The sequence below is a fragment of the Lepidochelys olivacea genome (genome assembly GCF_965140295.1).
Source record: "Lepidochelys olivacea isolate rLepOli2 genome assembly, chromosome: 11".
Classification (NCBI taxonomy): domain Eukaryota; kingdom Metazoa; phylum Chordata; order Testudines; family Cheloniidae; genus Lepidochelys; species Lepidochelys olivacea.
Window position 1 is genome coordinate 32,674,704 of NC_140421.1, and position 24,347 is coordinate 32,699,050.

General features: G+C 40.8%; 1 protein-coding gene across 5 annotated transcripts in view; it reads right to left on the minus strand.

Annotated features, from left to right (window-relative positions):
* Nucleotides 1-8,989: 8,989 nt before the first annotated feature.
* Nucleotides 8,990-24,347, minus strand: part of WDSUB1 (WD repeat, sterile alpha motif and U-box domain containing 1) — a 75,567-nt gene continuing 60,209 nt past the window's right edge. Inside the window, exons 10-11 of one of the 5 annotated variants that reach the window (XM_084644106.1) lie at nucleotides 16,388-16,528; nucleotides 8,990-9,772 (exon numbers count right to left, since the gene is read on the minus strand). In XM_084644106.1, the coding sequence (XP_084500232.1) occupies nucleotides 9,600-9,772; nucleotides 16,388-16,528 (314 nt within the window). In that variant the 3' untranslated portion in view covers nucleotides 8,990-9,599. Of the gene's footprint in view, nucleotides 9,773-16,387; nucleotides 16,529-18,029; nucleotides 19,088-24,347 lie in introns of those variants that run through there. The other 4 variants (XM_084644103.1, XM_084644107.1, XM_084644104.1 and 1 more) reach the window with 4 other exon arrangements.

Consider the following 24,347-nt stretch of genomic DNA (forward strand, 5'->3'; position numbering starts at 1 on the left):
TGGGGGGGCTGGGGATATGTGGAGGTGCTGGAGTCAGGGCTGGGGGTGTGGGCAATTGTAAACCCAGTACTGCTGGAGAGAATGGGAGCTGTATGCAAGTGGCGAAGGGGGGGGGCGGTTAGAAGAGGGTGCAGGGAAGGAGTTGGTGGGGATGTCTTGTCTACATGGGGGGGGGGTATTAAAACTAGATGACCTCCTGTGGTCCCTTCCAACCCTGATATTCTATGATTCTATGAACTGAGCACAGGGAAATTTGGGGATGGGGCTTGGGAGCTGGGCACAGGCAAGGAAAGGGGCGGGGGGGCTTGGGAAGGTTAAGGAGCAGCACAGACAGCTGCAGCCGTACAGGAGCTAGCAAACAGAGCTGTAAACAGGGGAGTTTGAGTGGGAGTTTGTAAGGGGAGTTTGTCTTGTGGTGCTTGTTTGGGTTTTTTTTTTTGCTGTGGGTGGTGGTGTTTTGGGTGTGGTTTGTTTTTCCCAGATTAACAGGATTTAGGTGGCAAGGCTATGACAGATACAGAAGCAGCAGTGGGAGTGACCCATGAAGCGGAAGACACAATGAGGATGACTGGATGTGGAAGCTGTCATATGTACATGATCCTGGAGGGGGCACCTGGTAAGAGTTTTGTCTGTATGAAATGCCATCTGATAGAGCTGATGGAGGAAAAGATCCGAGGTTTGGAGATGCAGGTGGAAAGTCTGGTCGAGTTTCGGAAGGGGTTTGAGCAGATTATGGAGCAAAGACATGAGGTATCTGAAGGGAAAAGCTCAGGCTTGCAGGTGGAATCAGGGCTCGGGAATTCTGAGGGGAGACTGGTGAGGAAAGTGGTCAGTGGAAGCATGTGAGAAATAGAGCTCAAGAATAGGTTTGCAGAGTTGGAAAATGAAGAAGGGGCTCAGCAGGTAGTCACTGAAGGTGGAAGGGCAAGGAAGAAGAGAAGAGCGGTTAGTCCTATAGGAAAAGGGGAAGAGTTAATGGAGATTACACCAAATATGAGCCCCAGGAGGATACAGGATGGGTTAAAGAGGATTACAAGGGAGAATAGGAATGGAAAGAACTTGCAGCCAGAGGGAACAGGGGATAGACTGGAGAATAGCACCATCACTAGGAAAAGGCAGGTCTATGTGATTGGGGACTCTTTACTGAGAAGAATAGACAGGCCTGTAACTAGAGCTGATCCAGAGAATAGGAGGGTGTGCTGTCTTCCAGGTGCTAAGATATGGGATGTAGACCTGAGGTTGAAAAGGATTCTAAAGGGAGCAGGAAAGAATCCCCTAATTATCCTTCATGTGGGAACAAATGATACGGCTAGATTCTCGCTGGCAAGTATTAAGGGAGACTATGCTAGGCTGGGGAAAGACGCTTAAGGAAATCGAGGCTCAGGTAATCTTTAGTGGGATTCTGCCTGTTCCTAGAGAAGGGCAACAAAGGTGTGACAAGATTATGACTATCAACAGATGGCTTAGGCAGTGGTGCTATAAGGAGGGCTTTGTGATGTATGGCCACTAGGAGGCATTCATGGACAGAGGACAGTTCTCTCGGGATGGACTTCATCTCAGTAGGGAAGGAAATAGACTTCTAGGATGGAGGCTGGCACAACTGATTAAGAGAGCTTTAAACTAGGAATTTGGGGGAGATGGTTGGGAGATGTCCAGGTAATCTCCACGCCGGATTTTAGCATTGAGAGGAAAGAAAACGAAGTAAGAAAGGATACAGCCATGGGTAGGAGGAAGGGCAGTGTAGATACCAGTCTAACAGGTTATACTGGCTGTAGAATGACCGTGCCTAATAGGGTACAGAATTTGAGTGAAGCCAAACAGCAAAAATTAAGATGTTTGTACACTAATGTGAGGAGCCTAGGTAACAAAATGGAGGAACTAGAGCTACTGGTGCAGGAAGTGAAACCAGATATTATAGGGATAACAGAAACATGGTGGAATAGTAGTCATCACTGGACTACAGGTATTGAGGGAAAGACCGAAATAAAGGTAAAGGTGGTGGAGTAGCACTGTATATCAATGAGGAGGTAGAATGTAAAGAAATAAGAAGCAGTGAAATGGATATGACTGAGTCCATCTGGGCAAAAATTACATTGGGGAAGAAAACTATTAGAGCCTCCCCTGGGATAGTGCTTGGGGTGTGCTATAGACCGCCGGGATCTAATTTGGATATGGATAGAGCCCTTTTTAATGTTTTTAATAAAGTAAATACTAATGGAAACTGTGTGATCATGGGGGACTTTAACTTCCCAGATACAGACTGGAGGACGAGTGCTAGTAATAATAATAGGGCTCAGATTTTCCTAGATGCAATAGCTGATGGATTCCTTCAGCAAGTAGTTGCTGAACCGACTAGAGGGGATGCCATTTTAGATTTAGTTTTGGTGAGTAGTGAGGACCTCATAGAAGAAATGGTTGTAGGGGATAGTCTTGGCTCAAGTGATCATGAGCTAATTCAGTTCAAACTGAACGGAAGGATTAACAAAAATAAATCTGCAACTAGGGTTTTTGATTTCAAAAGGGCTGACTTTCAAAAATTAAGGAAATTAGTTAGGGAAGTGGATTGGACAGAAGAATTTATAAATCTAAAGGTAGAGGAGGCCTGGGATTATTTTAAATCAAAGCTGCAGAAGCTATCGGAAGCCTGCATCCCAAGAAAGGGGAAAAAATTCATAGGCAGGAGTTGTAGACCAAGCTGGATGAGCAAGCATCTCTGAGAGGTGATTAAGAAAAAGCAGAAAGCATACAGGGAGTGGAAGAAGGGAGGGATCAGCAAGGAAAGCTACCTTATTGAGGTCAGAACATGTAGGGATAAAGTGAGACAGGCTAAAAGTCAAGTAGAGTTGGACCTTGCAAAGGGAATTAAAACCAATAGTAAAACGTTTTATAGTCATATAAATAAGAAAACAAAGAAAGAAGAAGTGGGACCGCTAAACACTGAGGATGGAGTGGAGGTCAAGGATAATCTAGGCATGGCCCAATATCTAAACAAATACTTTGCCTCAGTCTTTAATAAGACTAAAGAGGATCTTAGGGATAATGGTAGCATGACAAATGGGAATGAGGATATGCAGGTAGATATTACCATATTTGAGGTAGAAGCGAAACTCAAACAGCTTAATGGGACTAAATCGGGGGGCCCAGATAATCTTCATCCAAGAATATTAAAGGAATTGGCACATGAAATTGCAAGCCCATTAGCAAGAATTTTTAATGAATCTGTAAACTCAGGGGTTGTACCGTATGATTGGAGAATTGCTAACATGGTTTCTATTTTTAAGAAAGGGAAAAAAAGTGATCCAGATAATTATAGGCCTGTTAGTTTGACATCTGGTGCAAGGTCTTGGAAAAAATTTTGAAGGAGAAGGTAGTTAAGGACATTGAAGTCAATGGTAAATGGGACAAAATACCACATGGTTTTACAAAAGGTAGATCATGCCAAACCAACCTGATCTCCTTCTTTGAGAAAGTAACAGATTTTTTAGACAAAGGAAACGCAGTAGATCTAATTTACCTAGATTTTAGTAAGGCATTTGATACCGTGCCACATGGGGAATTATTAGTTAAATTGGATAAGATGGGGATCAATAGGAAAATTGAAAGGTGGATAAGGAATTGGTTAAAGGGGAGACTACAACGGGTTCATCCTGAAAAATGAGCTGTCAGGCTGGAGGGAGGTTACCAGTGGAGTTCCTCAAGGATCGGTTTTGGGACCAATCTTATTTAATCTTTTTATTACTGACCTTGGCACAAAAAGTGGGAGTGTGCTAATAAAGTTTGCAGATGATACAAAGCTGGGAGGTATTGCCAATTTAGAGAAGGACAGGGATATCCTACAGGAGGATCTGGATGACCTTGTAAACTGGAGTAATAGTAATAGGATGAAATTTAATAGTGAGAAGTGTAAGGTCATGCATTTAGGGATTAATAACAAGAATTTTAGTTATAAGCTAGGGACGCATCAATTAGAAGTAACGGAGGAGGAAAAGGACCTTGGAGTATTGGTTGATCATAGGATGACTATGAGCTGCCAATGTGAACGAAAAAAGCTAATGCGGTCTTGGGATGCATCAGGAGAGGTATTTCCAGTAGGGATAAGGAGGTTTTAGTACCGTTATACAAGGCAGTGGTGAGACCTCACCTGGAATACTGTGTGCAGTTCTGGTCTCCCATGTTTAAGAAGGGTGAATTCAAACTGGAATAGGTACAGAGAAGGGCTACTAGGGTGATCCGAGGAATGGAAAACTTGTCTTATGAAAGGAGACTCAAGGAGCTTGGCTTGTTTAGCCTAACTAAAAGAAGGTTGAGGGGAGATATGATTGCTCTCTATAAATATATCAGAGGGATAAATACCGGAGAGGGAGAGGAATTATTTAAGCTCAGTACCAATGTAGACACAAGAACAAATGGATATAAACTGGCCACCAGGAAGTTTAGACTTGAAATTAGGCCAAGGTTTCTAACCATCAGAGGAGTGAAGTTTTGGAATAGCCTTCCAAGGGAAGCAGTGGGGGCAAAAGATCTATCTGGCTTTAAGATTAAACTCGATAAGTTTATGGAGGAGATGGTATGATGGGATAACATGGTTTTGGTAATTAAATATTCATGGTAAATAGGCCCAATGGTCTGTGATGGGATATTAGATGGGGTGGGATCCGAGTTACCCAGGAAAGAATTTTCTGTAGTATCTGGCTGATGAATCTTGCTCATATGCTCAGGGTTTAACTGATTGCCATATTTGGGTCGGGAAGGAATTTTCCTCCAGGGCAGATTGGAAGAGGCCCTGGAGGTTTTTCGCCTTCCTCTGTAGCATGGGGCACGGGTCACTTGCTGGAGGATTCTCTGCTCCTTGAAGTCTTTAAACTACGATTTGAGGACTTCAATAGCATAGACATAGGTGTGAGGTTTTTTGCAGGACTGATGGGTAAAATTCTGTGGCCTGCATTATGCAGGAGGTCAGACTAGATGATCATAATGGTCCCTTCTGACCTAAATATCTATGAATCTATGAATTGCCAGTGGCAAGGGTGAGAGCTGTGTGCAGAGAGGGACTTTGTGTATATTATAGTTTTTTGAGAGGGGCTAGGAAGAGTTATGTATGAGATACCAGGAATTTTTTGTATCTGTATGTAGAAATGTGTATGCAGTGTTGTAACGAGGTTGGTCCCAGGACAATAGAGAGACAAGGTGGGTAAGATGATACCTTTTATTAGCCTAACTTCTGTTAGAGAGAAGCTTTTGAGTTTACAGGGCGCTCTTCTACAGGTCTGGGTGCTAATAACAGGTGGAACAGATTGTTTAACAGGAGTAGTTAACAGATTACAGATTGTTGTAATAAACCATACACCCAGTGTATCGTTCAGCCCATGTTTTTTCACGTCTAGCAAAGTTTTGAATTTAAGCTCCAGGCTCCTCTTTTGAAGTACACAGGTTTCCTTTAAGAATGAGGACTGAGACATCAGTGATCTCTTCAGGAAAAGTGTTTACCTACCGTTGATACAATGTTTTTATCATATTTCTGTGTTAGTTATTTGGAAACGTAGTGATCATCTCCAGTCACCCACATAGTTGCTTTAGTGCGCTGCATACAGTGTTGTGATGGACCCATGGATCTTGAAAGGTGTGTTGTGGGAGGTGTTGATCATTGTAGCCATGGAGATGTGGCTATAGGTTTTGCATTTGTTGTTCTGGCAGTGTCTGGTCCCGCTTTGAGTTAGTGTGTCCTTGTCCCCAGGGAGCTTGCTTCTGATGATGACCTTGGAGAGGTTGGGGGGTTATTTGAAGGCAAAGAAAGGGGGGAGCCAGAAAGATTCTTTTAGGATGTGGTCCCCGTCAAGTATGGGTTGTAATTGTTTGATGATACTCCAGATGGGTTCCAGTGTGGAGTGGTAGGTGACAACTAGGGGTATATGGTCAGAGAGTGTTTTATTTCTGTACTGAAGCAGATTCTCCCAGGGTATTTGGGTGACCTATTCCATGATGTGATCTACTTCTCTGATGGAGTGTCCTTGTTTGTTGAAGGCGGTTTTGAGTGTGATAAAGTATAGGTTTTCTCTTCTGAGTCCCTGGCTGTAGATAATAGATTTCTTGATATAGTTGGAGTGGTTACTGGATCTGTGAAGGCAGGTGTGGTGATCCATTGGTTTCTTGTACATAGTTGTCTATTCCATTGCTGAAGCTGATTATGGGATCCAGGAAGTTGATGGTAGCATGGGAGCGTTCTAGAGCAGCAGGTAGCTCTTTAATTTGTCTCTTATGGCTCTTTGCAGCACATGATATGAAAACACTGTGTGATTGAATTATTAACCACTCTAAATTATTAACCAATCAGGATGCTTTTACTATGTTATTAACCAATTAAGTTGTTAACTGGCACTAAGTTATTTATTTGCTGTGAGAATCACTATATATAGTACTATAGTAAATGGAACGAAGTCACACGACTCTGGCTCTTTTGGGTAACTGATCACTAATTTGGTTCTTGAGCCACTGAGGTCTGAGTATCACTTTTCTAGGGAGAGTTTAAAGGATGGGGAGTGGTTTTTGAAGTTGAGGTTGAAATGTATCAATTAGTTTAGGTCATCTGTCCAGAGGATGAAAATATCATCTATGTATCTTGGGTATACCACTGGTTTCATGGTATATTTGTCCAGAAATTCTTCTTCAAGGTGGCCTATGAAGAGGTTGGTATATTAGGGAGCCATCCTAATACCCATAGCTATTCCCATGGTTTGGACAAAGTGTTTGTTGTTGAATGTAAAATTGTTACGGGTGAGGATGAAATGAAGGATTTTGGTGATGTGTTTGGAGTGGATATCTGAGTGTTGTCCATTATCCTGTAACTATTTCAGTCAGACAGCGCCATTGTGAGGGAAGTTGATGTATAGGGAAGTGATGTTCATGGTGGCAAGAATGGTGTTAATGTTGTAGTTTTTTGGAGGTCAGTTATATCCTGAAGGAAGTTGGCTCTTTGTGTGGTGAGTGGTTTTAGAACAGTTTCTCTGCGTCGCAATATTCCTTCAGTAAGAGTGCAGTGGCCAGATACGGGTCTGCCTGGCTTCCATGGTGTGTCAGGTGGTGGAGCAGTGGGAAACGGGAGATGGGGAGGCAGAAGAGGAGGGGAGCAGTCAGGGCAGTCCCTAGCTATTCTGGGGCATTATGCAGCCCCCCGCCCTGGGGAGGGAGGCCTCCATGGGGGGGGAGGTCTGGCTTGGGGGGTAGGGGGAACCACCCCCCAGCACTCACCGGTGGCGCAGCTGGGGCTGGGCTGCTGCACTTCCCGCCGTCAGTGCAGGCCCGACCCTGCTGCAGTCCTCAGGGGAGTGGGGGCGGGGCAGGGCTGGGGCAGAGCAGGGGAGGGAAGAAGTGGAGCTGGGGCAGAGTGGGGGGGGGGCATGGGGAAGAGGTGGGGCAGGGGCTGGAGCAGCACACAGCTGCACAGGGCACCAGGAAATTTGGTGCCCCAAATTTCCTGGTGCTCTACGCAGCTGCGTACTTTGCGTATGGGTAAGGACGGCCCTGGGAGCAGTGGGGGCAGGGAAGCGTGGGTGTGTATGGGAGGGTTCAGAACAATGCAAGAAGGAAACACACAGCGCTCCCTTGCCTCTCTTCTTGTCATTCTTTCCTCTACTCTGCTGGACCAAAGGCTGCTCGGAGGATGATCCCTTATACATGTAATAAAAACATGCCTTTTAAAAGTGGAACTGGGTTTTCAAATCTTTGAAGGGTTTTTGAAGGAGTAGATTTTTTTCATGATCCTGGAAATGGTCACAGAAGGACAATAGTTCTCTAGGATCTCAGTATCTCAAAGCACAGCCCTAAGGTGGGGAGAAGGCAGGCACCACTCCAGTCCTGCAGGCGCATACACAGAACGTAAAGTTTAATACCAGGAAGGATCACAAGATCATCTAGTTTGACCTGTTTATCAGTGGCCCCCAATACCCCTCAGTCCCCATACACTAAACTCATCAATGGAAATGAAATCGAAGTAAAGGAGACCCACAGGAGAATAGACTATCATGTGCCACAGGCAGCAAATAACAAGGACCAAGGTGCACCAGTGCTTGAGGTCCCTCCAATGGCAGGGAAATGATTAAGTGAGATGTACCCAGATAATCCTGGCAAGTGATCCCCACCCACAAACTGCAGATGAAGGCAAAACCCCGCCACGGTCCTGGCAATGTTACCTGGGGAAAATTCCTACCTGGCCCCATAAAGGATGATCAAATACCCACTGAGCATGTGGGCAAGAACCAAACAGCCAAGCACCTAAGAGAATGTTGGTGTAACCTCAGAGCCCTGGCCCGTCCTGCCCCATATCCCATCTCCAGCCATGTCATCCCTAATGCTCCAGAGGAAGAAGACAAAAACACCTGAGAATGCATAGGGGGATGGGGACAGGGAAGGAATCCCTTCCTGACCCCAGCAGGTGACCAGCTGAAACCCTGAAGCATGAACTTTAGGAACACAAGACAAACTAGAAATGAAACACATGGCTGTTGAGCTGCTCCCCTTGCCCTGTTACAAGCAACCACATCACACAATCCTACTCATAAATTGCCCAGCTCTTTTAAAAAACTAATTAAGTTGTCTGCCCTCACAACTCGTATTGGAAGGCTGTTCCAGGACCTCACTCATCTGATGGGTAGAAACAGATGGGGATGCACTCACTGAATGAGTCAAAAATAGTATGTAATCATGTAATTTAAGACTATATCATATATCATGCACATATGCACAAAGGGGCTGAATAAAGGTTTCACAGGCAGCCTTAATATTGGCAATTCCTAACTTTTGGGTGGTTGACTTTGCAACCTTAACACACTTATTTTGTTTGCAGTACTTAAATATACCAGATATTTTGAGAGACACTCAAAAATAGACATTACAGTATTGCTACTTCTAACAGACAACTTTATTTTTTCAAGCATGCATATATTTAGGCTTGGAAGGATGAGATTTTTTTAAAAATCAATAAATGTCTGCAAACATCAATTTCATCGTACACACAAAAATTAAAATATTTCCATTGATAATCAAAATTTACAGATAGGCAAACTAGGAAAAATGGTGCTTGAGAATGTATTAGATTGTGATTTAAGGATATTCACTTTGAATACTTTGACATGTGATGTTGACAATTTGTTTAACAGTTATAAAGCTTTAACTTTTTGAATCTCAACATCAAGTGTCATTAAATAATTCCCTGCAACTGTGAAAATTTAAACTGATAAAAATTGAAAAAAGACCCTTAAAAATAAGCACAATTATCCAATGAAATTATAAAAGAATAAAAATCAAATTCTGCCAAGCCTACATATTTTCAATTAGCATTTGAACTTTCTTATACAAAAATATTGTAATTAAAGCTCAAATATTAAAAAGAAATTTTAATAGTTTATTAGGCACCAAAATAATTTTTTTTTTTTGGTTTAAAGTTCTGTATTTAAGGGACTCTATGTGAGTTACAGACTAAAGACATCATGGAGAAAAGCTTACCTTTTTCCTTTCTAGTGTTTTAAGATTTCTGATAGTTATTTCCTGCCACTACCTATAATTTCATTACAATTAATTTGACAGAACAATTGGTGTATTCAAGACTAAGTTGTTTCATTATATTTCTGCTGAGTGTCTAGCCAACGATTGATGGCCATTTTCAGAGTCCTATTTGGTGTAAGTATAAGAGATTGGAGAGGGAGATTTGTCATGGGACTAGACCGTCTCTTTGTGCTGATCCAGTTCTCCATTGCCTCTTTTTCATAGGAATAGCCATCTATAAAGAGAAAATACAATTAAAATTGCAGTAACATAGGAATGTCCATCCAAGGCTCTTAATATACGTTAGATAGTAAAGATTAAGCTTCAACAATACCCCCTGGAATTCAGGGAAGGATTATTTCCAGATGGGAAAACTGAGACACAGAGGTTAAGTGACTTGCCAGAGCACATAGGATGGGACTTGCCAGATAATATGGGACCCCATAGAAATCAAAAGATCTTCTTTTTATTCACGACACTCCATGTTCTGTACAGAATGGATGTATGGTTCTGTATTATCATCTGACCCTTTATTTCTGCAGCAAAAGTGCAGTTTTTTCATGAAAATAAGTATTCCAATTTAGATTTTTAACTACAGTGAACAAAGTACACCACCAGAAATTCTGTCATGTCCTACTGTATTGGTAGATCAACACCAAGTATAACTGCAGCAGATTACTTTTTAAATGATGTCAACTGTAGTTAGACACTAAGTATTTTAACATTGTTTTCTATAATTAATTTAAGCCTATCAGAAGCTCGAGTGCAGTTATAAAAAAAATTCTTGCAAATTTAACAAAATGCCACTGTTACAGCAAAGCCAGTTCACTGATGCCAGTATTAAAGCCCATGTGTATTAAATGAACCCCTGTCTTAAGAGAGAATCTCATGGTAGCCCCAATGTGATCACAGGCTGCCCCAAAATAATTCAAGGGCTGCTGAGATCAGATGAAACACTTTAGACTTCAGTGCCTAAGGTAGTATCCCATGTGATACAGAAAAACAGACAGGATTTGGGCCTGGTCTGCATCTGGAAGGCCTTTCTGGTATAGCTTTACGGGCATACTATCAGGGCAAAGTACTCCTAGTGTGGATGCAGCTTATACTAACAAAACTGCGCTTTTGCTTATTCGAGTCACCTGTGTCCCCATTCCCCCACATATGAAATAAGTTATACTGGCAAAAGCACAGTCTACAGTAGAGGCTTTTGTTGGCACAGCTATGTCTGTCACAAATCACACTACATCACACCCCTGACTGATTTAGCAAAATAGAAAAATTTCTAGCATAGACCTGGATTAGTTGTGATGAATATAAAGAGAATTCTTTCTGGAGGCTACAGGACACTGACATCTTGAACTAAGGCCTGGTCTACATGTAAAAGTTTTACCGACATAGTTAGACTGATTGCGGTGTGAATTTTTACTGACATGGCTATGCTGGTAAAAGCCCTAGCATAGACATAGTTATATCAGTATAAATGCTTATACTGGTATAGCTTATGCTATTTGGAGGGAACCAGTAAAAATCATTTTTATTCTGATATTATTGCATCTATGTGAGCAGTTTTTCTAGTATATCTAGCATAATTTTATCAACAGAACCTTCCTATTGTAGACAAGGTCTAACTAAATACAGTCTAATATAAGCACACACATTCTTCCTAAATCCTTCGCTGGTCTAAGTAGTCATGGAAGGGACTGCAATTGCGTTATTCATAAATTCACAGATTACACCCATCAGGTACAATACACCATCTGTGGAGGGGAGACTGTTCTCTGTGTATTGATTTAAGTTTTTTTCTAAAACACAAGATAGAAATTAAATATAATAAACATTGTATGTGAAATTCTGGCCCATTGAAGTCAATGGCAAAACTCCCACTCACTTCAATGGGGCCAGGATTTCACCCTATACTTTTATGTCACCTCTGTCTAGGGATTACCCCCAGACAGATCAATATTTACCTACCAGTGACCATTTATGCATCAAAAAATTGCTTTTATTGAGTATCTGTGTTCCAAGTATTTTACAAAAACGTGTTTGTAAAATGCTTTTACTGGATTCCCTTCAACCTTTCAAATAAATGTTCTCAGCCTCCTCCTTTATGAAAGGCTGTCTTTGTGGGTTATAGCCCACGAAAGCTTATGCCCAAATAAATTTGTTAGTCTCTAAGGTGCCACAAGGACTCCTCGTTGTTTTTGCTGATACAGACTAACATGGCTACCCCCCTCAAACCTGTCACATCTTATCTGTCCCTCGATTAGTGATTTTATCAGGTTTTACCATACACAAGGCATCCCCTATAGAAATAGCATATTCGTCCTGGATAGCTAAATTCCCAACATGTAGATAGTTACAGACAGACTAGAAATTGTTCCCAGCAGGGATGCAACAAAATGTAGTTAGCCATCCAAGATAGAAAGCTTCTCTCAATTGCAGTTTTTAAATTTTAATCTTGACTTTCCCTCCTTCTCCCACATAATAGGAACTATAGAAGCAGAGATAATCATAATCTTCTCATTGGTAGCAAAGCAACTGCTAAGCATTTTTATCACTATTACTGGTCTGAATTCACTCTCTGTGATTGAGCTACAGTTAAATCATTGATCATTTTGCTTGCTAGCAAAATTAGTACTATTGTTTTTAAACTTTTCATCTAGTCTAAAATGCTGTGTAGAATTAATACATACATGAAATGTCAATGTGAGAAACTCTGAAATAAAATGTTACGTGAAACCAAGTTATGATAGCATTCATTTTATTCTTAGTATTTCTCTCAAGAATTTTTTAAAGCAATCATCTTTCCATGGGATTAAAAATATTATAATAAAACAAACTGATTCTGTGGAAGAATTAACAATATTTTCTATTGATGAACAAATACCTCCCATTGAGCATTTGATAAGTGAAGAAAGGAGGGATTCTCAGCAGATCTATTCTATCACTAATTACATTTCAATACAGGCTTTAAAATTGTTTTGCAAAGTTCATCACAAAGCTGTCAAAGGAATCATCAGAGCTGCTAGGCAAAGTCCCCTGTGCCCACAGCCTTTCAGGTATAAATAAGAAGCACTGAAACAATGACATGACTAGCCAGTAAACTGCAATTGACAATCTGCATTTTAACAACACTGCTCACTCAGCTCCTTTTAAAAATTCATGTATGCATTGACAGTTTACTGCAAATGCAGTTGGTTAGCTATATTTAAGTCAAACACATTTTCCCCAAAAGTAAACACTGACAATAAAACATTTTAGAGAAAATATAAGGCATTATGCTGAGCCTCAATAAGCATTTGCAACTAATTTTGTTTACAATCTACCTCTAAGAAAGTTAGAAATGCAGCAGAATATTTATATTTAGCATGCTCTAGGTTATTGATTCTGAGATCAGAGAGAGAAACTATAAAGGGGTTCTGAAATATTAATCACACATCAACTGTAACAGAATTGATGCATCCCACAAAATATAATTATTTCAGTGCATCAGTTACAAGTGAACTTCTGACTAAACTAAAGCAGAATAGGAAGTAAGAGCCGTGCTTTACCAGACTGCATAAAAGCGATATCATTATTTTAAAAACCCACCATTTTACCGTAACAAGATAGATTTTGTGAAATACAAACCATCAGATTTAATAATATTTTAAATCTCTTAAATTAACATTGTCAATTTAGTTTAGTCCAAATCTTAATTTATCTTAACAAATATTATTATTATTTTTATTTATTAACACACTTTTCTTAATTTAAACATTCCCCTCCAGCACAGGAAATACAAACAGAACAGCACTAAAAGACATCATAAAAACTAGAACCTGAAAACTGACTACAAACAGATCAGGCTTGTTTCATTTGCAATCTCAGTGAAATGCACAGAGTAACAACTAGCATAAATTATACACATTTTTAACAATATAAAAAAAGTGTGGGGTAAAATTTTCAATAGGCTCCTAAATCACTTAAATGCTAACAGACAGATTTTCCAAGGGATTTAGGTGCCTAAGGTTGCAGATAGGGATTTTCAGAGCTGCCTAGAAATCAGTGGGAGTCAGGTACCTAAATACCTTTCAAAATCTGGCCCAAACTGCCTAAGTCACTTTTGAAAATGGAAATTAGACTCCTAAGTAACTTAAACACTTTGGAATATTTTACCCACAGGTATATAATTATTTTGATACTATCTCTTCAAAACAAATTTAGTAAAATGCATAGTTATTATTAGTTTCTAAGCTCTCTGAGGCAAACACTGTCTTTTCCATAAAGCATCTAGTCTTGGGCATTACCAAAATAAAAATCATGATAATTCTAACATGTTCCTCATTGTACTACAGCACTAAAAGGAGCAGGGACTTTTAAATTCTTAAAGTCAGTAAAAGCAAAATGTTTTATCATGCAGCAGAAGTAATATATGGCAAACCCATTAAAATAAAAAAAGTCCATCTAGTGTTTCTTGAAATGAACTAAAGTATTATTTCTGTTTAGCATTTCCTAGTTTGGTGTTCCACTGCTTGATCTGCACAATATATTTTTCTGTCAACTTTCATTGAAAATCATTGGTTTTGTTTTTTTTCTATATAAAAATGTCACGAGATACAGTAACATGAACATAGATCAAACATACAGTGACTACTTCCAAAGAGTGTAAAAAATCTCATGGTATCCACAAGAGCTACCAAAAAAAAAAAAAAAAGAAAGAAAAAGCGCCACATCCTCAAATCCACCACAGTTGTTTGCAATGCTCTGGTGAGGCAAATCAAGTTTACATTCACCCCGACTCCCGCTATGTAGGGAAATACTGTGGTGATGTGGCACCCTATAGGAGTGCCACTCTCTCCTTGTTCCTCAGTGCCTTGGGAGTAGCAAGGCATCCCTACACTTCAACCATCTGCAGCTGGCTTACCAGCAGCTTACATAATATAAATCAGCCTTCAAGAAGTTCTACACTATGCGGGGCACTGGACCAGCACCCCAGAATCAGTGAGAGCACAGGAGACTTTCACAGATTCACATAGTCCAAGGCCAGAAGTGACCACTATGCTCATGTAGTCTGACCTCCTATTTAATGCAGGCCATAGAACTGCTCCAAAACAATTCCTATAGAATATCTTTTAGAGAAAACATCCAATCTTGATTTAAAAATTGCCAGTGATGGAGAATCCACCATGACCCTTGGTAAACTGTTCCAATGTCTAGTTAACCTAATTGTTAAAAAAATGGTCTTATTTTCAGTCTGATTTTGTCTAGCCTCAACTTCCAGCCACTGGGTTGTATTGTACCTTTGTTGGCTATACTAAAGAGCTCTTCAAATATTTGTTCCCCCATGTAGGTACTTATAGACAGTGATCGAGTCCCCCCTTAAAGTCACCTGCATACCCATCACTCTTGTGATGCATGAGGTGCACAAAAGTTGGATTGGGTTTTATATATATAATTTACACATAAAAACTATGTTAACAGAAAACTAAGATTGCAGAACCAAGTACTCAAAAGTTTGGAAATGCCAGAATTGAGATTGCCCCTGTAACCTTAACTCGGCCCCCGTGCATATGCATTCTGATACAGCTTTTAATTCCATGATCACATATTATTTTTCCACAGGATCTCTGCCTCATTTAGTGCGTAGGATGGAGAGTGCTCATTTAATGAGCAGCTATCCAGTTTTGGTTTTTTTATCTTCATTTTCCATGTGTAACCCTAGGTCTTATTTACTGCCCACTAATCAAGTCCTGTTGTGGAGACAAAATTAATTTCCTCATGGACTTTTTTCTTGCACTCATCACTGCAATATCTGAGTGCCTCACAAATAATTAATTTATTTTCACAACACCCTATAAGATGAGGGGGCGTTATCCATTTTATAGGTGAGGATTGAGGCAGAGAGAGATTAAGGTCAAAAGAGTCCACTAATTTTGGGTGCCTAATTTGACACACCTAGGACCTGATTTTTCAGAACATTATACAGGCACTTTATACAGTCAAAGCATAGTTTCCGTTGACTTCAGTTGCAGCTATAAGTGCTCAATGCTTCTGCAAATCAGAACCAGGGTCTCAAGTCAGGCACACATGAAATGAGGTGCACACAATCAGTGAAAAGTTTGGTTTAAGTGATTTGCCTAGCATCACAGAGGAACTCTGCTACAGACAAGAATTAATTTCTGTACACAACCCTGACTCATCCCCACAGCAGGTCTATCCTGTGCACTGTATGAGACAGAAGTCCTGTGGAAAAAACAGCATGTGATTTTGGAAATAAAAGACTATCATTATGGCTGAGTTACAGTTGCAAAGGCAACAGATGTATGAGTTCTTCCCCATCTGGGTACTTAGGGCCTAATCCCATAAACGTTTACTAACAGATGCAGCACATCTGATAAATCCAGGATCTATTTGAATTGCAGTGGGATTTGTGGTTCTAGTTCCATCCAAGCTTTTTAGGTGACATAATACATTTCATATATCATCTCTATTTTTACTGACAGACATACAGTGCCAGGTTTTTAAAGGGGTTTACTTTTGTATGTGCTCATTTCCTGCACTTGTGCAAAACAACTGCGTAATTAGTCTTGTAATTACACAATTTGCATAGGCACAAAATAAGAGGCCCTTTACAAAATTTTATGTATCTTAATACCAGAAGCATGATTTCACAAGCCAAATATTCAGAAGAGCAGAAACAAATTTATTTTTTACCTTGATGAAATTTGAATACACATAAGGATACTAGGAATTCAGAATGCATGTACTTATCATTCTTCAAGATATATATTGATTAATAGTTCCCCAGTATTCATCTTTACACCTGAACAATTTGCTTTAATAAACTTGAAGTAGCTCATAGACATACCTGCTGCAATGATAGGCTCCTTCATAAGCTCCCTAGTTATAGGGCATAAGAATTCATCTGGAATACCAAGAGAAACAGAATCCACCTTGATCCTCAGTTCCTCAATCTTCCGGAAGACTTTACTGCGTAAACCTAGAGACTCTGAAAAGGGATGATAGATTAGAATCCTTGGAACATATTTCCTATTGGCACATTAACCTCTGAAACACAAACACATTCCCAGGCAGAGAGATTGCTTCTGGTGCAAACTGGAAGACCTTTCCAGTATTTCAGGAGCTCTGTAAATACATCGTTTCTAACTTTTTCCTCATGGTTGACAGAGACCAACTAACTTGTTTTTTAAGGCATAAAAGGCTATCTACACTATATACCAAGTGATGTTCAAAAATATATTGAGCAAAACTTGTTTCCCAGTGTATTTTAAAACATCACCTATTTTCCGAATCTAGCAGAGTATCAGGTTAACCGTGACGACCAGCTAACAGCTGATGTGCAGTCCAAAGTGCCACGTCATGTTTAACATAGCATGAGTTAACACGTGTTTAACATGATTCTAGTGTAGACAAGCCCATGTCTGAAGTCATGCACTGGACTGCATTAGGGCTATGTCTACACTGCAGGTTAGGGTTAGGGTTTGAGTTAGTGTGCTGAAAACAGCAGTGTGGACATTGTGGCTCAGAAAGCAACTCAGGGTCTCAAATCCAGCCAACCCTCTGGATCTGAGCTATCTTGTATATTTACTGCAGCTGCAAGATCCACAGTGCTATTTTTAGCAAACTACCTTGAGCTGAGGCTAATGCAAGTCTGTCTACTTGGGCTGGGAGGCTTGCTCTCAGGTGCAGTGTAGACATACCCTTTCATGAATTAGGTGAGCCTGGGTAGGGTTAATCCCACCCGCTTTATGCAGCTGCTTTGCAACAGGAAGGAACCTCTGACAGTTTGACAGGAGCTGGCTCCTTTGCTAGTCCCTGTCAGGATAAAGGAGTGCTTATCCCCTATGGTTCCCTTAATGACCATCTGTGTGATTATTGTAGGAGTCCTTTAAACGAGACCCTCAACTCTGTCTATGGAGTTTCATACATGCATATCAACAGATTTGCTATAATAGCCTCATTTTCAGGTTGTTTCATCTTTTCTGACAGAAAGGCGAGTTCACAGACAGCTGCAAAGGCACCAAAATGGGATATCCCCCAAATCAGAACAAGACAAATTAACAAAATACTCTAGATTTAAGTATTGTTGCATAAATATAGCATTTTCTTCTCAGGATTTCACATACTGTCATTTCCAAAATCCCTTTTATTCCCATCTAGGTCTTTATAAAGCCTTTTTCTCCTTTAATCATTTCCTCTCAGGAAACAGAGAGTGGCCACTTTGACTCCTATCATGTGCAATTTGCCACTGTGGCATCTCTTAGGTGAAGCAGTATGACCAGTCTTGCTCATCCTGGTCTAAGATATCTGTTACTGTCACAACTAGGGCTGTCAATTAAAAACAGTTAACTCACACAATTAACTTAAAAAAATTAATTGTGATAAAAAATAATCCCAATTAATCGCACTGTTGGACAACAGAATACCAATTAAAATTTGTTATAAAATTTTGGATGTTTTTCTACATTTTCAAATATAATGATTTCAATTACAACACCGAATACAAAGTGTACACTGCTCACTTTATATTATTTTTGATTACAGATATTTGCGTTGTAAAAATAGCAGTATTTTTCAGTTCACCTCCCACAAGTACTGTAGTGCAATCTCTTTACCGTGAAATTGCAACTTACAAATGTCGGGTTTTTTTTGTTACATAACTGCACTCAAAAACAAAACAAGGCAAAACTTTAGAGCCTACAAGTCCACTCAGTCCTACCTCTCATTCAGCCAATCGCTAAGGCAAACAAGTTTGTTTACATTTACGGGAGATAGTGCTGCCCACTTCTTATTTAAAATGTCACCAGAAAGTGAGAACAGGCATTCACATGGGACTTTTGTAGCCAGCATTGCAAGGTATTTACGTGCCAGATATGCTAAATATTTGTATGCCCCTTCATGCTTCGGCCACCATTCCAGAAGACATGCTTCTATGCTGATGACGCTCATTAAAAAAAAATACGTTAATCACATTTGTAACTGAACTCCTTGGGGGAGAATTTTATGTCTCCAGCTCTATTTTACCTGCATTCTGCCATATATTTCATGTTATAGTGGTCTCGGATGACGATTCAGCACATGCTGTTTATTTTAAGAACACTTTCACAGCAGATTTGACAAAACACAAAGAAGGTACCAAGACGAGATTTCTAAAAACAGCTTGTGACGTTATTGACATAATCTGTAACTGTACAGATCACTGTTGCAACTAGTGTTATATATTTGCAGCAAATATTGTATAAAGGTTGTCGTGTAAGGGGTCTATGGAGAGGTTATGATTTGCTGGTTATGAGTATGCTAACAGTATGTATGCATGCATAATTTTTGTAGTTGAAGTTATAAATATTTGCTATGTACTTGTAAATCGATGTGTTTTGATTCTGAAGTAGCCTTAGTAAAGGAATTGGTCAGCTTCTTGAGAAAGGAATGTGCAAATTAAGTGCCCAATCAAGAAACACTTAACTGACAATGGATCTTGGAAAACTCCAATCCACATAAGAAGTCATCCTGGGAACCTGCAAGGTAGCATGTGGGCCATGGCTGCCACCTGTAAAGAAAGAAAAGGAGTACTTGTGGCACCTTAGAGACTAACCAATTTATTTGAGCATAAGCTTTCGTGAGCTACAGCTCACTTCATCGGATGTATAAAGTGGAAAATGCAGTGAGGATGTTTTATACACACAGACCATGAAAAAATGGGTGTTTATCACTTCAAAAGGTTTTCTCTGCCCCCACCCCACTCTCCTGCTGGAAATAGCTTATCTAAAGTGATCACTCTCCTTACAATGTGTATGATAATCAAGGTGAGCCATTTCCAGCACAAATCCAAGGTTTAACAAGAACGACTGAGAAACAGTGTGGGGGGGAGGGAGGGTAGGAAAAAACAAGGGGAAATAGGTTACCTTACATAATGACTTAGCCACTCCCAGTCTCTATTGAAGCCAAAGTTAACTGTATCCAATTTGCAAATGAATTCCAATTCAGCAGTCTCTCACTGGAGTCTGGTTTTGAAGTTTTTCTGTTGTAATATCGCAACTTTCATGTCTGTAATCGCGTGACCAGAGAGATTGAAGTGTTCTCCGACTGGTTTATGAATGTTATAATTCTTGACATCTGATTTGTGTCCATTTATTCTTTTACGTAGAGACTGTCCAGTTTGACCAATGTACATGGCAGAGGGGCATTGCTTGCACGTGATGGCATATATCACATTGGTAGATGTGCAGGTGAACGAGCCTCTGATAGTGTGGCTGATGTTATTAGGCCCTGTGATGGTGTCCCCTGAATAGATATGTGGGCACAGTTGGGAACGGGCTTTGTTGCAAGGATAGGTTCCTGGGTTAGTGGTTCTGTTGTGTGGTATGTAGTTGCTGGTGAGTATTTGCTTCAGGTTGGGGGGCTGTCTGTAGGCAAGGACTGGCCTGTCTCCCAAGATTTGTGAGAGTGATGGGTCGTCCTTCAGGATAGGTTGTAGATCCTTGAGGATGCGTTGGAGAGGTTTTAGTTGGGGGCTGAAGGTGACGGCTAGTGGCGTTCTGTTATTTTCTCTGTTAGGCCTGTCCTGTAGTTGGTGACTTCTGGGTACACTTCTGGCTCTGTCAATCTGTTTCTTCACTTCAGCAGGTGGGTATTGTAGTTGTAAGAATGCTTGATAGAGATCTTGTAGGTGTTTGTCTCCGTCTGAGGTGTTGGAGGAAATGCGGTTGTATCGTAGAGCTTGGCTGTAGACAATGGACCGTGTGGTGTGGTCTGGGTGAAAGCTGGAGGCAATTAGGTAGGAATAGGGTGGTGTTTATGTGACCATCGCTTATTAGCACCATAGTGTCCAGGAAGTGGATCTCTTGTGTGGACTGGTCCAGGCTGAGGTTGATGGTGGGATAGAAATTGTTGAAATCATGGTGGAATTCCTCAAGGGCTTCTTTTCCATGGGTCCAGATGATGAAGATGTCATCAATATAGCGGAAGTAGAGTAGGGGCATTAGGGGACGAGAGCTGAGGAAGCGTTGTTCTAAGTCAGCCATAAAAATGTTGGCATACTGTGGGGCCATGCGGGTACCCATAGCAATACCCCTGATTTGAAGATATACATTGTCCCCAAATGTGCAACAGTTATGGGTGAGGACAAAGTCACAAAGTTCAGCCACTAGGTTTGCCGTTACATTATCGGGGATAGCGTTTCTGATGGCTTGTAGTCTATCTTTGTGTGGAATGTTGGTGTAGAGGGCTTCTAGATCCATAGTGGCCAGGATGGTATTTTCAGGAAGACCACCGATGGATTGAGTCTGTAAAGAACTGAGTCATGCATGGACATGTGACTTGCCTATGTGACTCCAGACTCCATTTTGCTGTAATTTTCCACAGTAAGGACAAAGAGGTATCCTTACACCTGGAAGAGACTATAAAAGGCAGCTGCCTCATCTCCATCTGGTTTTCAATCCTGCTTCATAACTATGGAGGGACTTCGCTACAAACTGAAGCTTTGAACAAAGGACTGAATGACCCATCCCAGCTATGAATGTACTCCAGAAACTTGATTTGAACCTACACTTTATTTCATCACTGCTACAAGCCTGAACCAAGAACTTTGCCATTACTGTATGTAATTGATGCCATTTAACGAATTCTAGCTGTCATCTATATCTTTTTCCTTTTATGAATAAACCTTTAGATTTTAGATTCTAAAGGATCAGCAACAGAGTGATTTGTGGGTAAGATCTGATTTGACTATTGACCTGTGTCTGGGGCTTGGTCCTTTGGGATCGAGAAAACCTCTCTTCTTTTACTGGGGTATTGGCTTTCATAACCATTCGTCCCCATAATGAGTGGCACTGTTGGTGATACTGGGAAACTAGAGTATCTAAGGGAATTGCTTGTGTGACTTGTGGTTAGGCAGTGGGGTAAAATCAAAGTCTTCTCTGTTTGGCTGGTTTGGTTTGCCTTGGTGTGCACAGAAACCCCAGCCTTGGGCTGTAACTGCCCTGCTTTAAGCAATTTATACTGAATTGGCACTCTCAGTTGGGTCCCACCAGAACCAGTGTCATTACACAGCTACAGCACTCGACCCAAGGTTTAAGAATCTGAAGTGCCTTCCAAAATCTGAGAGGGATGAGATGTGGAGCTTGCTTTCAGAAGTCTTAAAAGAGCAACACTCTGTTGCAGAAACTAGAGAACCCGAACCATCAAATAAGAAAATCAGCCTTCTGCTAGTGGCATCTGACTCAGATAGTGAAAATGAACATGCATAGGTCTGCACTACTTTGGAACATTATTAAGCAGAACCCATCATCAGCATGGACTCATGTCCTCTGGAATGGTGGTTGAAGCATGAAGGGACACATGAACCTTTAGCGCATCTGGCATGTAAATATCTTGTGACGCCAGCTACAACAGTGCCATGCAAACACCTGTTCTCACTTTCAGGTGACACTGTGAACAAGAAGCGGGCAGCATTATCTCCTGCAAATGTAAACAAACTTGTTTGTCTGTCCAACTGGTTGAACAAGAAATAGGACTGAGTGGACTTTAGACTGTAAAGTTTTACATTGTTTTACTTTTGAATGCAGTTTTTTTATATAATTCTACATTTGTAAGTTCAACTTTCATGATAAAGAGACTTCACTACAGTACTTGTATTAGGTGAATTGAAAAATGCTATTTCTTTTGTTTTTTACAGTGCAAATATTTGTAATAAAAATAAATATAAAGTGAGCACTTTGTATTCTCTGTTGTAATTAAAATCAATATATTTGAAAACATAGAAAACATCCAAAAATATTTAAATAAATGGTATTCTACTATTGTTTAACAGTGCGACTAATCATGATTAATTTTTTTAATCACTTGACAGCCTTAGTCACAAGTTTTTCAGTCTCAGTTTCCACAGCTGTGCTCTCAGTTTCTGGGGTTGTCCATGATGATATTCTGTCTCCCTTAGATGATCTCTATAGATAACTTTGGTCTTTGTCCTGGGATACAACTAAATTCTATATTCCACATAATTTATTTGCATAAGAACTGTATGGGACCCATCCCAAGGTTTATCCAGCTTAGGACAAGAGAAGGAGACCTCTCCTTAGGACTGTGGAACCAAACAAGGTTTCCTCTTTTAAAGTTCTCCCAGTGATCTTACATCATAAAGGGTAAAATTTTCAAAAGCACTTAAAGTGACTTAGGTGCCTAAATCTCATTTTCAAAAGACAGACATTTAGGGATTGATTTTCATGACTGGGAGTTAGGTGCTTTAGAAAAATCTTATTAGGCACCTGTATGCCTGGGAAACCCTTAGCTGAAGTCATCTGCCCTGGAGCGCATGTGATAAGTTAGGTGGACTTAGTCATTAACTTTCCTTTTGTCCAGCAGCTCTTCAACTCAAAGGAACCACAGCCAGTGCCACCTCTTTTGCTGGCCTCTACTTGGACAAAGAAGAGAGCTTAATCCCTTTAATAACCGTGCTGGTAGAGTTACTGTATGGGGTTCTTAAAACTAGCCCCTAATCACCACCGTGGTTAACTCTTTTTATAGAGTTTTATATTGAGTATGTATACAGCGATTCATACAATGTATTTCATTAACACCTTGCCCTGAGATTTTCTATTATTATTTGTATTATTGTAAAGCCTAGGAGCCCCAGCCGTGAACTAGGTCACATTGTGCTAGGTACTGTACGAAGTGAACAAAAAGACAGTCCCTGTTCTGAAGAGCTTACAATCTAAATATAAGACAAGAGACAACAGATGGATATAGTCTGTCAGGGAAGTACAAGGAAACAATGAGAATACTGGTCAGCATGATAGGCAATGGTTTCAGCACACCAGCAGCCTAAGCATTGTCAAAAATAATTTGTAGGCCTCACAAAAGAGAGTTGTAAGGAGGATTTTGATGGAGGATATTGAGCACGTTTTGCTGATATTTATGGAGAGCTTCTCCCCAGCGTGAGGGGCAGCATGGAAGAAAGCATAAAGGAACCTACAGTAACTCCTCACTTAATGTTGTAGTTATGTTCCTGAAAAATGTGACTAAGCAAAACGATGTTAAGCGAATCAAATTTCCCCATAAGAATTCACATAAATAGGGGGGTTAGGTTCCAGGGAATTTTTTTTTTGCCAGACAAAAGACTATATATACATATACACACACCCACTCTATAAGTTTTAAACAAATAATTTAATACTGTACACAGCGACAATGATTGTGAAGCTTGGTTGAGGTGGTGGAGTCAGAGGGTGGGACATTTCCCAGGGAATGCCGTACTGCTAAATGATGAACTAGCAATTGGCTGAGCCCTCAAGGGTTAACTCGTTGTTAATGTAGCCTCACACTCTACAAGGCAGCACGAATGAAGGAAGGGGAGACAGCATGGCAGACAGAGACAGACACACCCCCTGTGTGTGAAAGAGAGAGACGTACACATTTCCCTTTAGGTATGCTGACACCACTCTTAAGTACACTACCTTGTTAAATTAATCAGCAAGCTGAGACCCCAGCAGCTGCTACCAGGAAGCTCCCTCTGTCCTGAGCCCTGTTGTGTGTCTCCCCTGCTCTATGGAGATGGGGTAAGCAGGGTGCAGGAGCAGGGGGGACATTAGCCCTTCTCCCCCCCCCCACCCCCTCCCAAGCAAGCAGGAGGCTCTGCAGAGCAGCTCCAAGCAGAGGGCAGGAGCAGCACACGGTAGTGGGGGGAGGGACAGCTGAACTGCCGGCTACTAGCCTACTGGGCAGCTGCTGCACAGGGACCTTAGGGGAGCAGGGAGCTGATGGGGGGCTGCCTGTCCACCCTGGTTCCAAGCCCCCACCAGCAAGCACCAACT